This window comes from Eurytemora carolleeae, unplaced genomic scaffold (assembly GCF_000591075.1).
Source record: "Eurytemora carolleeae unplaced genomic scaffold, Eaff_2.0 scaffold122, whole genome shotgun sequence".
Lineage (NCBI taxonomy): Eukaryota > Metazoa > Arthropoda > Copepoda > Calanoida > Temoridae > Eurytemora > Eurytemora carolleeae.
Window position 1 is genome coordinate 64,705 of NW_019396131.1, and position 14,999 is coordinate 79,703.

Below are 14,999 nucleotides of genomic sequence, written 5' to 3' on the forward strand. Positions count from 1 at the left end.
TGTAATATGTATGTCTCCGCAAGAAAACTATTATAGATAAGAACTAGGTTCTCATTACAGATAATATATCCATTATCCGTCCTACAAACACAGATGGCCCAAACAATAAATATACTTATATATATATTATATTATAAATATATAAATCCGGTTTTCATGTTAACATATTAAAATATGTCCAAGTAAATTAATAACTTAAAAATAAATTAAAATGGCTTTGACGTGTATACAAATATATTATAAAAACATAAACATAGATATCAATATCTTTGATTAGCTTAGGCAGCTTATGCATAATCTTTAGAATTCAAACAGAAAGAAAAAAAATTATAATTAACGTTCTTTTCTCTTCCAACTGACCTGAACTTTGTATTTGGTGTCAGGTTGGAGTTCAGTTACGTTCATCATCGTGTAGGATGCATCCTCTGTACTAAACCTCAAGGGTTGAGAATAGTAATGTTGAACTCCGTCCTAAAATATAAAGATGTTTCATGATTTTTGACAAACGAGTTATACGTCATGATATGAAAGTACAAGGTTGAGTTAAATATCGATAAAATGAGAATACGAATATATAAACTCAAACGAAACAGAGAAAGTAAAAGTTAGATAAGATAAGATAAGATAAAGTTTATTGCTAAAATAAATGTATCTGTATACAGATATAGTTTACAATTACAAATTGATGATTATATTAATAGTACAAGTATAAAGCAATTAGGTGGAAAATAGCTCTTGGCTGTTTTGATTATTTTTTCCACCTAATTTTAGTAATAATAACAAAACATTTCAATTAAATAGATTTAAGAAGAACGATTAGAGATCAGGGTGCGAATTTATCTTATACAAAATAGTTTAGACATTAATTCGTATAACTAGAGTTTAAAGTAATTTTCTGACATGTACACAACAAATATCAAAGCATATTAAAACATATCTAATTAGTTTTACATGAAAAGCAATTCGGTTTATAACACATTGTCCTATAATTTTCAAAAAGAGAATTTAGAAGAAAAAAGGTGAAAATCAGGTTTAAGTGGAAAGAGAAGAGAAGGTGAAGTTTTAAAATAAAAAGAGAAGAGAAAGTGGAGTTTTAAGATAAAAAGAGAAAGAGAAGAGAAGGTGGAGGTTTAAGATGAAAAGAGAAGAGAACTTGATGTTCAAGATAAAAGAGAAAGAAGGTGGAGGTTTAAGATAAAAGAGGAGAGAAAGCGGAGGTTTAAATAAAAAGAGAAGAGAAGGCGGAGGTTCAGGTGAAAAAAGAAGAGAAGGTGGAGATTTTGGATAAAAGAGAAAAGAAGGCGGAGGTTCAGGTGAAAAAAAGAGAATGTGGAGGTTTAGGATAAAAAGAGAAAAGAAGGTGAAGGTTTTAGATAAAAGAGAAGAGAAGTTGGAGGTTTAAGTGAAAAGAGAAGATAAAGGTTTAAGATGAGATGAGATGGATCAGGTTTAAGTTGCAGAGAGAAGAGAAAGTAAGGTTCAGTTTGATGTTAGATTCATTTATCAGTTGAGGGATTGGGAAGAGATTTCTTGAGTCCGGAAACCTGTCAGAACTTGACAAAAAAGATTAGACAACCTTAATCCAACCGCGTATAAGACGGTTCTAATCTGGATTAAGGTTAAATTTATATATTTCAGTTTTAATGAACAGAGAAATGGGAAATAAAAAAAAGAAGAGGGATGAAAGAAAAAAAATGGGATTAAATATTAACAGAAGATGAAATTATGAATATAAATGCAATAAAATCATTAAATCTTTGGTTTTACAAAAGAAATAAACACGTGGCTCAAACTCGGATTTTCTAATCCCTATATTTCGCATCCTGATATCGCAGACCTTTAATATATCTAAACTTTGAATTCTGTTAGAATAAATAGTAAGTTTAAAATATCAAAGGTATCCACCATCAGCTTGAAAAATATAGATTAGAAAATGATTTGAGTGATATAAAATAAATAAAGAAGGAAGTTTAGTAATTTAATAAAAGTGGAAATATATTGAAATATGGATATTGTTCGGAGAAAAACAAATTTCAATATTTAATTCAAACAATTTGACCAATATTTGATATTAAACAAACTGATGAAATTAAAGAGTTGAATTGAACCTGTGTAAACGGATTATTTACAATTAACATAAAATAAATTCTTGTTCTGCTTTTCAACAGTTATGTTAATTATAAAATATTAAATTTAAATTGAAAAAATCCTTTTCATTTTGATTAAAAATTAATGTATCTGACTAATATTTAAAAATTAATGCATCCGACTAATATTAATAATATCAAGGGTAAAAATGATTAAAAATTAATGCATCCGACTAATATTAATAATATTAAGGGTAAAAATGATTAAAAATTAATGCATCCGACTAATATTAATAATATTAAGGGTAAAAATGATTAAAAATGGTGAATTTTAAGAGAATTTATATTTAAATAGGCCTTTTAATTAATTAATACCATGACAGCCCTTTAAACCTTTGTCGGGGTTTACTTATTTTTCTAGATAAAAATTGTTAATCTTTTGTTTACAAGTGATTCGCGGATTTATGTATCAAAAACAAGGAGGGAATTTTACAGAATTTATCGTATTTAAAAATAGCCTAAACGACAATTTTTCTCATATTTCCTCAGAAATGGATTTTAAAGAGAATCGTTGTGAAGCGGACGTTAAAGAAGATACGTCGCCACCTCCTTTAACATTAATTAGCATAATCTTACCGTCTTCTTTGGTTGAACATATATCTGGTATGCCCTGATTATCCCATTATGTTTAGTATCCAAGGGTGGTTTCCACTCTACCAGGATAGTTGAAGAGTTTATTGGTCGAGCCTGAACATCTCTAGGTTCTCCGGGCACTATAATATCAACCATTAGACAGATCCAACAACAAACCAGGAGTTCAAGGATTGTCTCCTTCTTCTCCTCCTGTATCTTACCAATACAGTAGACCGGAGCAAGAGGGTATTTAAGGAATTGTATTTAAGAGTGAAGATAAAAAAGATCAGGCCAGAAAATCATTATTATTGAATTCATATGCTGAGGGTATAGAGTTTGATGTTTGCTTAAAAAGTATAATGAAAGGTTTGCATAAAGTAAACGTTATGCATAATAAAAACGTACATAACGACATCTATTGACGTAGTTTTGAACTAGGTCCATGGAACCAAAACCAGTTTAAACCGAACATGTGCTAAATAAATAAGGATACTGTGCAGTAAACTTAGTCCTACGGCCAGTCCTGATTGACCTCTAATAAAAAAACATGCAAAAATATTCATTTCTATTCAAATCTCACACGACATAGCTTACCTTTGGGTCCTTTGAAATATGTTCAGCCCCCCCCCCACAACATTTTATGCAATAATACATTATTGTATTGAAGTATTGTGAGTAAAGTGTCCGTGATTTGAGATGAAATTTTGTACAGCTCAAAGATTGAATACCAGCTTGATTGAATTGAAACCTGTTCAATTTATTTTATGCCATTGAAAATGTAAAAATTTTCTTGGATTTTTTTTACAATGTGTTATGTATTTGACTTTTTTTCCTCATCATTTTGAGTTTAAATGATTATTTTGCTATTTTGAGCTGAATTGTAATGCATACTTTGAGTGCAGATCTGGTAATATAAGAATTCTAAACCATCAAAACCATTCTTATCTTATATTTTTATATTTACTTTTTCTTCTTCAATTCATTCTAAGATCATAAATCTACAAATTAAATTTATTATATTTATATTTAATCAGAATATAAATATGCTAGATTCTACGTCAATATAAAGAAATATTATTTAAGTAAAAAATCTGATTATTCCAGGGTCTACTGTACACTAAAGAAATACCAAACTGATCACAGAACAATATTAAATCTCAAACAAAAATACTTTTCTTAAAAATATCTGTAGCAAGTCGGGTTTAAGGGATACTCTGTCTGTAGGCTTCCATGTCAAAATGAAAAAAGAGTAAATTTTAACAAATCAGAAACCATATTTGAAATTTTTCCAATTGCTCTGTATTTTCCTAGATGCTTGCGCTGATAAAAAATCCAGAAATCCAACGTTTGTATTTCTGTTTTCTGTTTTTACATTTTTACATGAAAACCTTCTTTTTAAAAATTCAAATAGAGGATGTTTATATCAATATCAGATTATAGAAATCTATGCATGAAGGTCCAAGTTGGAAAGTAATCTTATGACTAAACATGTTGAACAACTTGAAGATCCTCCTGAGAGAGTAGGGAGAGAAGAACTTGGTTCCGTCAAGAGCTCAGGGTCTACTCTAGACTAGTCTCTCAAGAAAATCTTCAACAAATCCCATAATACAACATTCCAAGATGAAAACAGGGGGCTCGATGCAAACCGAACTTTTTAAAAAATAAATGTAAAAATTTTATGTTAGTTCGGTTTGCACGATTGGATGGCTCTGCCTATACTTACTGTAGCTTGCTAGAAATATTGAATATATTATTAGTGAATGTCTACAGCTAGGGAAAATACCATTTTATACAAAAATTCAAAGATTTTTCTCCTTGTCTAATATTCAACTAGATTGACAGGATATGTCAAGATTCTTGACTCAAGACAAAAAAGAAATGTAAAAATTGTCTGATACAAATTCTCATCTTTAACACATGTCTAGTGTCTCCCCCCCCCCCTCCCTAGTCCTATATTTACAAGAAATATCAATAAAAATTAAAGAAATAAAAATTTTAAAAAGCGTAAAGGACAACTTTTTTTACAAAGGATAAAGCGTCGAGATTTAAAATTTGCACAAGCCGGAAAGTAATGAGAAATAAATGAGCTTAGATTAACATCAACAATATAGATTTAATAAAGGAACTGAACACTTTCTAACTTTCAAATCCTTATATCTTTGCAACCTGATGTTGATGTTGTTTTTTGATATTTCAAACTATGAATTCTGGTAGGTCTAATATAAAAAAGTTTGAAATATCAAAGGTTTACAACATTAGGTTGTTTAGAAAATCAGAATATTCTGTTACTTTTTATCCAGCATTTTTTTCCTGCATATTTGCAGGGTTATTAACCTTTTTTTAGAAAGAGAAGAAAAGGATTTTATATTTTTAAATATGTAATATCTAGGTTTAATGTATATATGTGTTTGCTGATTTCTATATCTATCTATATAAATTTGAAGGACTTTTGGAAGGTTTAATTGTTTGTAAACGTCAAAAAAGATCGGGTCCAAATTTTTTGTCGGACCTCAAATGACCCCGGAGTCGCTTTAAAGCAATCCGAATTTCAAAACGTTGCCTATAAAATATTTGTATTTGAAAATAATGAAAACAGAAAACATAAGGAAGTCTTTAACTTTAATTTGGCGGGAAAATGTTGGCAGTAATAAGAAAATAAAAGTAAAAAGAGGGGCGCGGAGCGTCCTAAATTACAAATATTTCTAAAAAGGTTGAGTATATAATTATATATGTAATATGCATTTATAGAAGGGTTTAAGGTGGAGTGAGCATACGTATGCTCACATATGAATAAACCTCTTATGTAGTTGTTTGTGTATATGTAGTACATACATATACATATACATATACCTCCAATGTTTGTGTACATTTATACACCTTCAATGTTCGTGTATATGTAATGTATAGATCTATAATGTTTGTGTATATGTATAAAAAAGCATATTCTACCCCGTGGGGAAATCTTTATTTAGCTTCTAGAAACCAGTTTGTGTTCATGCAAAGGGAATAATTTACTCTTTTTTAAACATTTTAAATTTTTTTACTTTATCATAGTTAAGCGTTTACCAGACCAGTTTAAAAATTGCAACTTTGAAAATTGAAAAAGAGGTTTATATTATGATAAAGAGTCTGAAAGTAATCTTAAATGAAGATTAAAGGGACTGTTCCTAAAAACCAAAGTTTGAACAAGTAATTAATTTATTATTTTTTATATGTGTCCTGTACAGAGGGTCCAGGTCCTGTATGAGTTCTAAACTTGAGTTAATGTTATGATTATGTTTACTATGTTGGCATGCAACTATAAAGTACTAACTTGCATTGCGTTGATGCACTAATATACAAAACATAGAATTAAAAAAGTATAAATCTACAAAATATACCCCAAATTTATTTTGAAATAATCTACTAAAAAAATCCCCAGCAGCATTTAAAAGATTTGTATTACTATTTACAGGCTGGAAAAACGAACTTTTTTATTTTGTTTTATCGCAGGTTAAAGGATTAAGTTGGTTTCCCCCTGCCTTTCAAGATGTTATTTGTTTTGTGTATGTATCTGTGTGATGATGAATGGTTGGGACGGAATTAAATTTATTTTTGTTCTCAGATGAGTATACAGCTCTACACATGGAAATAAATATTTAATTTTGTCCTCAATGTTATCCTAATCTTCTCTTCAAATCTCCCAACCTAGGCTAAGATGAACCCGATGAAGGAACGAAGGTTAGTTAAATCCCGAACCTAGGCTAAGATAAACCCGATGAAAGAACGAATGTTAGTTAAATCCCGAACCTGGGCTAAGATAAACCCGATGAAAGAACGAATGTTAGTTAAATCCCGAACCTAGGCTAAGATAAACCCGATGAAAGAACGAATGTTAGTTAAATCCCGAACCTGGGCTAAGATAAACCCGATGAAAGAACGAATGTTAGTTAAAACCGAACCCGGAAAAGTTAGTTTATAGTTCTGAAGGAAAGGACAAGAGTTACAACTGGCTTACCATCTTCGTCTGTTTTAACTTCTATCGGAGTACTTTTAGGCCCATCTCCAACACTAGTTCCAGCTAACATCCAAACCCTGTAGTCCGTCCACTTTATCAGATCATCCAGGATAAATTCTCTAGCTCCAGGGTTCTTGATTTCAACCACTGTTGCCTCGCTATCGGAGCGGGACTTCTTTACGCAGAATATCTTGTAATAGATAATCATTCCGTTCTGTTTATTCTCCGGTGGTGGTTCCCACACAATCCTCAGGGAGGTGGACGACTCGGCGAATGCTGAGACGGACTGGGGCGGAGCTCCGGGTACTGAGATAGAACACTCTTAGGTGAGCTCAACCTTGATCATGATCCAAACCTTGCTTTCTTAGATTAAGGAATAAAGTTAGTTTTAAGAAAACGAGGATTAGATTTTCATGATAAAGAAATTGATTCTCAGATCTTGGTCATGATCACACTTCATTCCCTCAACCCATCGTTAATGATCGTAGGATCAGGTTCATTTGGTTCATAATATCATTAAAGAGATCTGTAGGCGTAATTTATAGAAAAGCTACATTTGTTGAGTGGCATGTTAGATTATAAAAGGTACCCTTTAAACCTTTGTCTGATCAAGGATGGAAGAGAAGACCTTTTCTATTTAGATTTTACTTTCAGAGAATTACAGAAAACTGTTAAGGACGGTGCGTGACTTAAAATATTTTAAGTTTTCGGAATTCTAGTGTTAGAAATATGTTTACATTTTACACACCAGCATTAATTTTTCTGCTATACAAATAAGGTTTAAAGGGTATAAATCGGACAATACACTCTATAAACGTTGTGGCACTTGAATCCGTCTACAGTCCCTTTAAGCACTATTAAAATCATCTATTCTGTCATAGGTTGATGATATAGCTGATCCTACAATAACCCCATGAAATTAGACAGAGCTGAGTTGTGTTCCCTGAGCTCTGAACCTAACATAAATTATGCAGACTAAGGTGCAGATTAGAACTAATGCATAATAACAGGGAGGATTGGTAAAAAAAACTAAATGGGGAAGTGCGTCAATACATTTAGGTATTTACAAAAATGAAGTGCGTCAAAAACCAAACATTTTATAAATTATTAATCATTAAATCTGGAAAATGTTAACTGAAAGGTTTTAACAAAATGAAAATTTTTTATGTTTTTGTCAAAGTTAAAGTTTTCCAGATATTTTTATGTTACAGTGCTGTAAACAGAACTAAATAATAAACTGTGCTTTTTTCAACTGAGATGGTCCAAGGTCCATAGATAACCTGGAGTAAACCAAAATTAGACCTGGAAACTTGAGAAATATACTCTTGGAACAGAAAAAAGGACATTTTGATTTCTTGAAATGACAACTCTTAATAAAATATTAGATTAACTCTGAAGAATAAAGAATAATGCGGATAAAAGGATGAAACTGTTAGTTAGCAAGAAATAAATTTGTCAGAAGGAAAATATTACAGTTGGTAAATTGGTAAATGGTAAAGAGTAATTTACATTAAAAAGGGAACAAATCATGTGAAGTAAATTGAAAAGAGAATTCAAGGAATCATATTGAATTAATAAATAAAACTTCGTGAGAATATAGAAAAGATGAAACTAGAAATTAAGTTCATTTTTAGTCCTAGTTCTGATTTTACTCCTTTAAAAAACGATGAAATTCTTCCAGCTTTCAAAGGTTGATAATTTGAATTTTTCCATTAAATGCCAGACCAAGAGCCCAGAGAGAAAATATTAAAATATTTTTTTCTTAACATTTTCTGTACAGTTTTTATATATTTAAGATCCCATAGAAGTCCATTCAATTTAAATATTTTAGCAATTTTGGTTTCAACTAGAGGTTCTTTACATATAAAATTCTCCCTTTAGAACCACTACCTCCCCCCCTCCCCCCCGCAGGGGCGGATACAGGAAATTACTAAGGGTGACCCAACTAAGAATTTTCTCTGCATTTTCCGTAGCTCTCCCTATTGCTTAAATGGAGAAATTTTCCAGGGGTGAACCATTGATCAAGCCACCCCTGTCCCCTCTACCCTTATCCATTCCCCTTTTTCTATCCTTCCGATTCCTACCGTACTGGTCCGTCCTGACAGATAGTTTAGGAGTAGAAGCTCCCTCGCCTCGTCTTGATTTTGCGGCGATCCACACATGGTAAAGAGTATTCGGATACAGGTTCTCAAGCGTATACTCAGTTATAGACGGATCTTCTAGAGATTTTTGCTTCGGAAACTTCTAAATTAAATATTAAATGTGATGCGATCAACATTTAAAAACATCAGAACAAAATATAAAGTAGTCCGATCACAACTCATGAACCCTTCAACCGATTTGCCTAATATTTTTATTAAGGACTTTGGTAGCACCACGCCAATGTTCTTAGCTCGGTTATTAATAGTTCTTTGTTGCAGATTTTAACTTATCAAAGATATAGTTTAGTTTTCAGGTAAAGCAGGTTTCCCAAGCTAGTAACAAAATAAGTTTGTTGAAGTTTGCTCACCGTTGCTGTGTAAGTATCATTCCAGTAGAGTTCATAACTAAGAATATTTTCTCCTGCATGATCAGGTTTCTCCCAGGTTAACCGGATAGTTGTGCTTCCAACCTCTACAGCCTGCAGTTGGCTCGGTTGACTGGGAACTCCTTGCTGAGTTTTCACCTACATTTCAGTACATTTCAAGTACATTTCAGTACATTTAAAGTAACTTCTTTTTAGTTCTTTAAACAATATTATTTCACAAAGGGACTGTAAACCTCCGAGAAATTATGACAATGCCCGATTCACAACGCTACTCTCAAAAGCTTTGTCTGATCCAGTATGAATTATATATAAATGTTTATAATTTTTAAAACTGATTGTTTTTCAATTGCGGTTCCTCTACAAAAGCGACATGCGCAATTATATTGCAGGATATAATTCAGAAATTATCAGAATTAAACACTTTTAAAACTAGAAAAACTATTATATTTTGCACATTATTGATCAGATGTTTTGAGGGTATCGATGTGAATCGGGTATTCAACCATTGACAATTTTGCATGGAGGTTCATTTGAAATTACATTTACAGTCCCTTTAATATCAAAACTATATTTCTTCTAAGGAACAGATTCCCTATTAATGCAAGTTTAATTTGTCCGTGATGTATCTAAGCTGGTCATTGTATTGTTATATGTATATCACTCTCCACTAAACGCTACTATATATCTTCGGTCAGTGTACTGCAAATTACTGCAGTACACACTACACACGGAAAGCTTAGTTGACTGTGATGTGCCTGCCTCTTGCTTTAAAATAAAAGATTTTTTTCCGCTTTTTCTTATATTTTACCGCTTTTTCGGTCAAGTAAGATTATTAAAACTATTCTCAAATTGTACACCTTACCGTACTGTAAACCTGTACACTGTACAGAACTGTATACCTGTACAGTGTACAGTACTGTAAACCTGTACAGTGTACAGTACTGTATACCTGTACACTGTACAGTACTGTAAAACTGTACACTGTACAGTACTGTAAACCTGTACAGTGTACAGTACTGTATACCTGTACACTGTACAGTACTGTATACCTGTACACTGTACAGTACTGTATACCTGTACACTGTACAGTACTGCAAACCTGTACACTGTACAGTACTGTATACCTGTACACTGTACAGTACTGTATACCTGTACACTGTACAGTACTGTAAACCTGTACACTGTACAGTACTGTATACCTGTACAGGAGTAGATAAAGGTCCTGGTCCAATACTGGTGTATGCCTCTACTCTGATAGTGTATATTGTATGCGGAGTAAGATCACTGATAGTTGTCAACTTGTTATTATCAACAAACTGAGATTCCCAACGTGATAAAGGAAGCTGAGGATTTGTTGAATAGTAAACCTGAAAAATAAAATGTATTAAAAATTCTTTCCGCATATAGATCAAAATATAATCCTCTAAATCAAATAGATTCTAGTAAAATAGGTGGCAACGTAGAATTTTGCACTCTCAGTACAGCTGATAATTTTCGACTAAAGTGCTTGTCTTACAGTAAAATAAGTGCAATTTAATTAATGTGTTCTTTATTTTCTGTTTTTACACTTTTTGATCTAATCTTGGAAAACTTAACTGATGTGAGAAAATTTCGTTTTTCTCGTTATTTTTGACACTTGTGACGTGGTGTATCTGTTGCCACCTATTGTACTTGACAATCTATTTACTCTACAGTCATAACCTGAAAGGCCCAGAATTAACTGACAGTTAATCAGATGACTTTACATATATATCTCTGGTAATTTTAAACGTACAAGACCGTATCTCGAAATTGGCAGGGCTAGTGCTATTTTATTATTATCGTTTCATTAAATATATTTGTAAAATTAGATTATAAAGTCGTCTGATTAATTATAAATTAATTCCGGGTCTTTCTGATTATGACTGCATTTCTAACCTTGTATCCGGTAACTAGTCCGTTCTGAGCCTGGGGTTCGTCCCATTGTATCACCATGGTGGAGGAGGAGAGAGGACGAACCTGGACGTTTCTTGGAGCAGAACCTGGACCTAGAGATACAGAACATTAAACCTGGACCTAGAGATACTGAACATTAAACATGGACCTAGAGATACAGAACATTAAACCTGGACCTAGAGATACAGAACATTAAACCTGGACCTAGAGATACAGAACATTAAACCTGGACCTAGAGATACAGAACGTGAAACCTTCACCTTTAGATACTGAACATTAAATATGGACCTAGAGATACAGAACACTAAACCTGGACCTAGAGATACAGAAAATGAAACCTGGACCTAGAGATACAGAACCATAAACATGGACCTAGAGATACAGAACATAAACTTCATAAAGTTATATGCGGGAATGAATATGCTGGCTAAAACTGTTAAAAGTTTATTTTAAAATGGTGAAATCTCAACTTCTTGAAATAATTAGTTCAGAGATTAATATTCAGTGTTAATTATTCAGTCTAATTAGTTCAAATGGAAGAGTTAATTTGATTAATTGATTAAACTTACGATCATCTCCCGGGATCGATCCTCCTGGTTCTGTAAAAGGTTAATATTAGTCGATCTATTGAATACAGTGGACGGAGTATATTCGTCCTGGTTAGTTCGTTTGCAGTGCATTGGTTCAAGGGAGAGTAAAAACATGCTACTTTAATGAAGACTAAAAACATTTATTGAATTTAGAAGCGTTTTCCACATTTTTGTTGTAATTATATTTCAGTCCTTTGCTCAAAAAAGTAATAAATAACAATCCCTCCCCTCCCCCCCACACGCTTTCCGTGGTTAGAATTAGTTGCTAAAAGGAAAATAAAAGGCAATAAGAGAGTAGATAAATTTACAGAGTTTTCTTTAATTGTGTTTGTAATTTGTTCCATATAACCAAATCAGCGCACTTCAAGTGACTCTGATTCAGAAATAACATGAAGGAAGTTGTCAAAATTTAATACTTTTTAAAGGGAAACGTTGTGCATATCATGCTTTCCCCTCTTAATTTACAGGCCACTTGAAATTAGAAAACAGTCCCTTAACGTATTGTGGCAACAGTTTAAGATTAAAAAGTAAATATTCCTGAGAACTCTGTTAATCCTTCTCCTCTCTGCAATATAGAAGTTCCGTAACCAGAATTGTGCACTAGAGTGAGATAAAGACTAGAAGGATAATCTTACTTGTTTCTCCAGTAGTTGCAAACACAGGGACACTCTTCTGTCCTCGTCCAACGTTATTCATTGCTAGAACTCCAAACTCGTACTCTGTGTACGGACTAGACAGGATATTTTCAACTTTTAAGAATAGGAACTCGATTGGAAATTTCAAAAAGAAATCTGAAAGTTTTAAATAATGTTATCCTATAACCTCTTGAATTTTATTACCTAAGACCACGGATATCATAGAAGTTTGTAATAGCTCCGCTGATCTCCTTGTAGTCCCAGGATGCAGCTCTGTGAACAATAAATAAATAATTTTATGATTAGCTACAACATACGACGGTGTTGTGCAATCCACAAAAGTAATATTTATCAAAAAAAAAAAACTGACAACTTGTCCCAAACTGTAATCTTCTTATTCCTTAATATTTCCAAACAGACGTCGTCAACCTTTGATATGTCAAGCTATGAATTCTGCTATAGAGAAAGTTGTCCAAGTTTGAAGTATCAAACGTTAAAACCATTAGATTGCAAAGGTATAGATTTTGGGTAAATATTCAGTTCCATTGTAAATTCAATCTTTATTTTCCCGTAATACATACCTTAGCTTTACCTCGAGTTATGAATAAAAGGTTGAATGTTGTAAAACTTTTTGTATAAGAGAAGAATAACCTTTATAAGCTGGTGTGCTGTAAATAAAGGGCAGCTAACTACCCAATAATACAGTCTATTCAAAACCAAACTTTGCTTCCAAACAGTTAAACAATAGTGTGCTTATGCAGACCTATATAGGTAGAAATCAATATTGATTATAAATTAGATGATTTTTCACAATTAGAGGATTTTTCAAATTAGAGGATTTTTCAAATTAGAGGATTTTTTCAAAATTAGAGGATTTTTCAAAATTAAAGGATTCATGAAGTATATTGATAAACTTCCAAGGATAAATGTTGGCTGGATATCACACTTTAGAGCGTCAACCATAATTAGTGCTCTATAATTAAGCTAAAGGAATTGAGTTTTTGACACAAACTCAAATTTTGTAACCGCGAAATCTTTGCAATCTAATGGTTTAAATCTTTGATTTTTCAAACTTAGAGACTATTTAATCTAACAGAATTTTTCATTTAAAATATCATTTATAAAGTCTATAAAAAAAAGTCTACAGCATATATAGATACAAACATATAGGAATTAAAAATTAGAGTTTGAGAAAAAAATATAAATTCCTCTATTTGATGTGTCCACCTACTGCATATTTTGAGAGGAAAAATAGGTTTTAGGACTTTTCGTTTCTACTTATATTTTTAACCAAGAGCTACTCTATGATTGAATTATTCTTAAATAAATGGTTTCTCATTCCTATAAATAATATTATTATTCTTATTAAAATAATACCATACTCCCTCTTTAATACCTTATTTATTATTGTTTGATTTACTATATTTATCGTTACATAAAGGAATTGAGTTTTTGTCACAAACTCTGATTTTCTTATCCCTATATCTTTGCATTTTAATGTTGGAGACCTTAGATATTTCAAACTATGAATCATTTTAGATCAAATTATGATAGTTTGAAATATCAAAGGTTTACACCATCAGGTTGCAAAGATATAGCTTTTTAAATCAGAATTTGTGGCAAAAACTCAGTTCCTTTACTTTATTTTATAGAATATCTGCTGCAGTATCGACAAGGAGCATGAGTATATTGTAAACACGGAAATTTAAAGACCAAAAACAGGAGAAAATGTAAAGTTTGGGCAAAATGAATGGATGTACCAAATGTATGTAAAGTTTTTATGTGATCTCATAACTATACATTCAAATGTTGTACTTCACTGGTTCAAAAATATAATGATACCCGGGCAGGCGTAAATATATCCATATTTTATGTACTCTCTTGACTTTTCATTACCTTGGTTTGTACTGTATGACATAGTACTGTACTTCGCTCTTAGCATCTCCATCATATGACCATGAGAGCCTGACAGAGGTGGATTGAACCTCAGTTACTAGAACCTGGGTCGGAGCGCGTGGCAGAGCTGAAATTAAAAATGTTAACTTCGAACGATAAAGTTTGTTGAAAAGTTGGAACAAATAAAACGTTATAAATATTTAATCTTCATTCAACAGTATGTAGCTTTATACTTGAAAGTATGGATCCAGCTCCTACACCCTCCAACATAAACATACAAATCAACCCATCTGTTTCTCTTAAACAATCCATTACAAAATGCCATATTTTCCTCTATGAAAACTTAATGTTTTAAGGTTGTTTTAATAACCTTGCATATTTGCTCATTACTGTGCAGTTTGCACAAGGAGGGAAATTAAAATTCTTTAAACCAACAGAGTGTTGATTGTTAGAACACTTTTATAATTAGTGTTTTGTAAACTCAGTTCTAGGGGGGACCAGGATATTAAAGGTTTGGGTTCAATTCTATCCTATAGAACCAGACTCATCAGGAAATATTTAATAACAAACATTATTAGCATGGATGGTTGAAAAAGAAGGATTAAACATTTTTGTAAAATAGAAAAGAAAAAATTAAATCCATTTCGTTTTTAGCCATCTCAACTAACTATTCACTCTCGGCTGTGTGTCTGACAGAAA

General features: G+C 32.0%; 1 protein-coding gene across 1 annotated transcript in view; it reads right to left on the reverse strand.

The window, feature by feature from the left end:
• LOC111695867 (tyrosine-protein phosphatase Lar) overlaps nucleotides 1–14,999 on the reverse strand; it is a 132,808-nt gene that overhangs the window by 20,534 nt on the left and 97,275 nt on the right. Inside the window, exons 11-22 of the mRNA XM_023465330.1 lie at nucleotides 14,301–14,446; nucleotides 12,609–12,677; nucleotides 12,405–12,499; nucleotides 11,749–11,778; nucleotides 11,162–11,271; nucleotides 10,444–10,611; nucleotides 9,227–9,382; nucleotides 8,802–8,961; nucleotides 6,718–7,023; nucleotides 4,444–4,452; nucleotides 2,724–2,860; nucleotides 361–471 (exon numbers count right to left, since the gene is read on the reverse strand). Coding sequence (XP_023321098.1) covers nucleotides 361–471; nucleotides 2,724–2,860; nucleotides 4,444–4,452; nucleotides 6,718–7,023; nucleotides 8,802–8,961; nucleotides 9,227–9,382; nucleotides 10,444–10,611; nucleotides 11,162–11,271; nucleotides 11,749–11,778; nucleotides 12,405–12,499; nucleotides 12,609–12,677; nucleotides 14,301–14,446 — 1,497 coding nt within the window. The remainder of the gene's footprint in view (nucleotides 1–360; nucleotides 472–2,723; nucleotides 2,861–4,443; nucleotides 4,453–6,717; nucleotides 7,024–8,801; nucleotides 8,962–9,226; nucleotides 9,383–10,443; nucleotides 10,612–11,161; nucleotides 11,272–11,748; nucleotides 11,779–12,404; nucleotides 12,500–12,608; nucleotides 12,678–14,300; nucleotides 14,447–14,999) is intronic.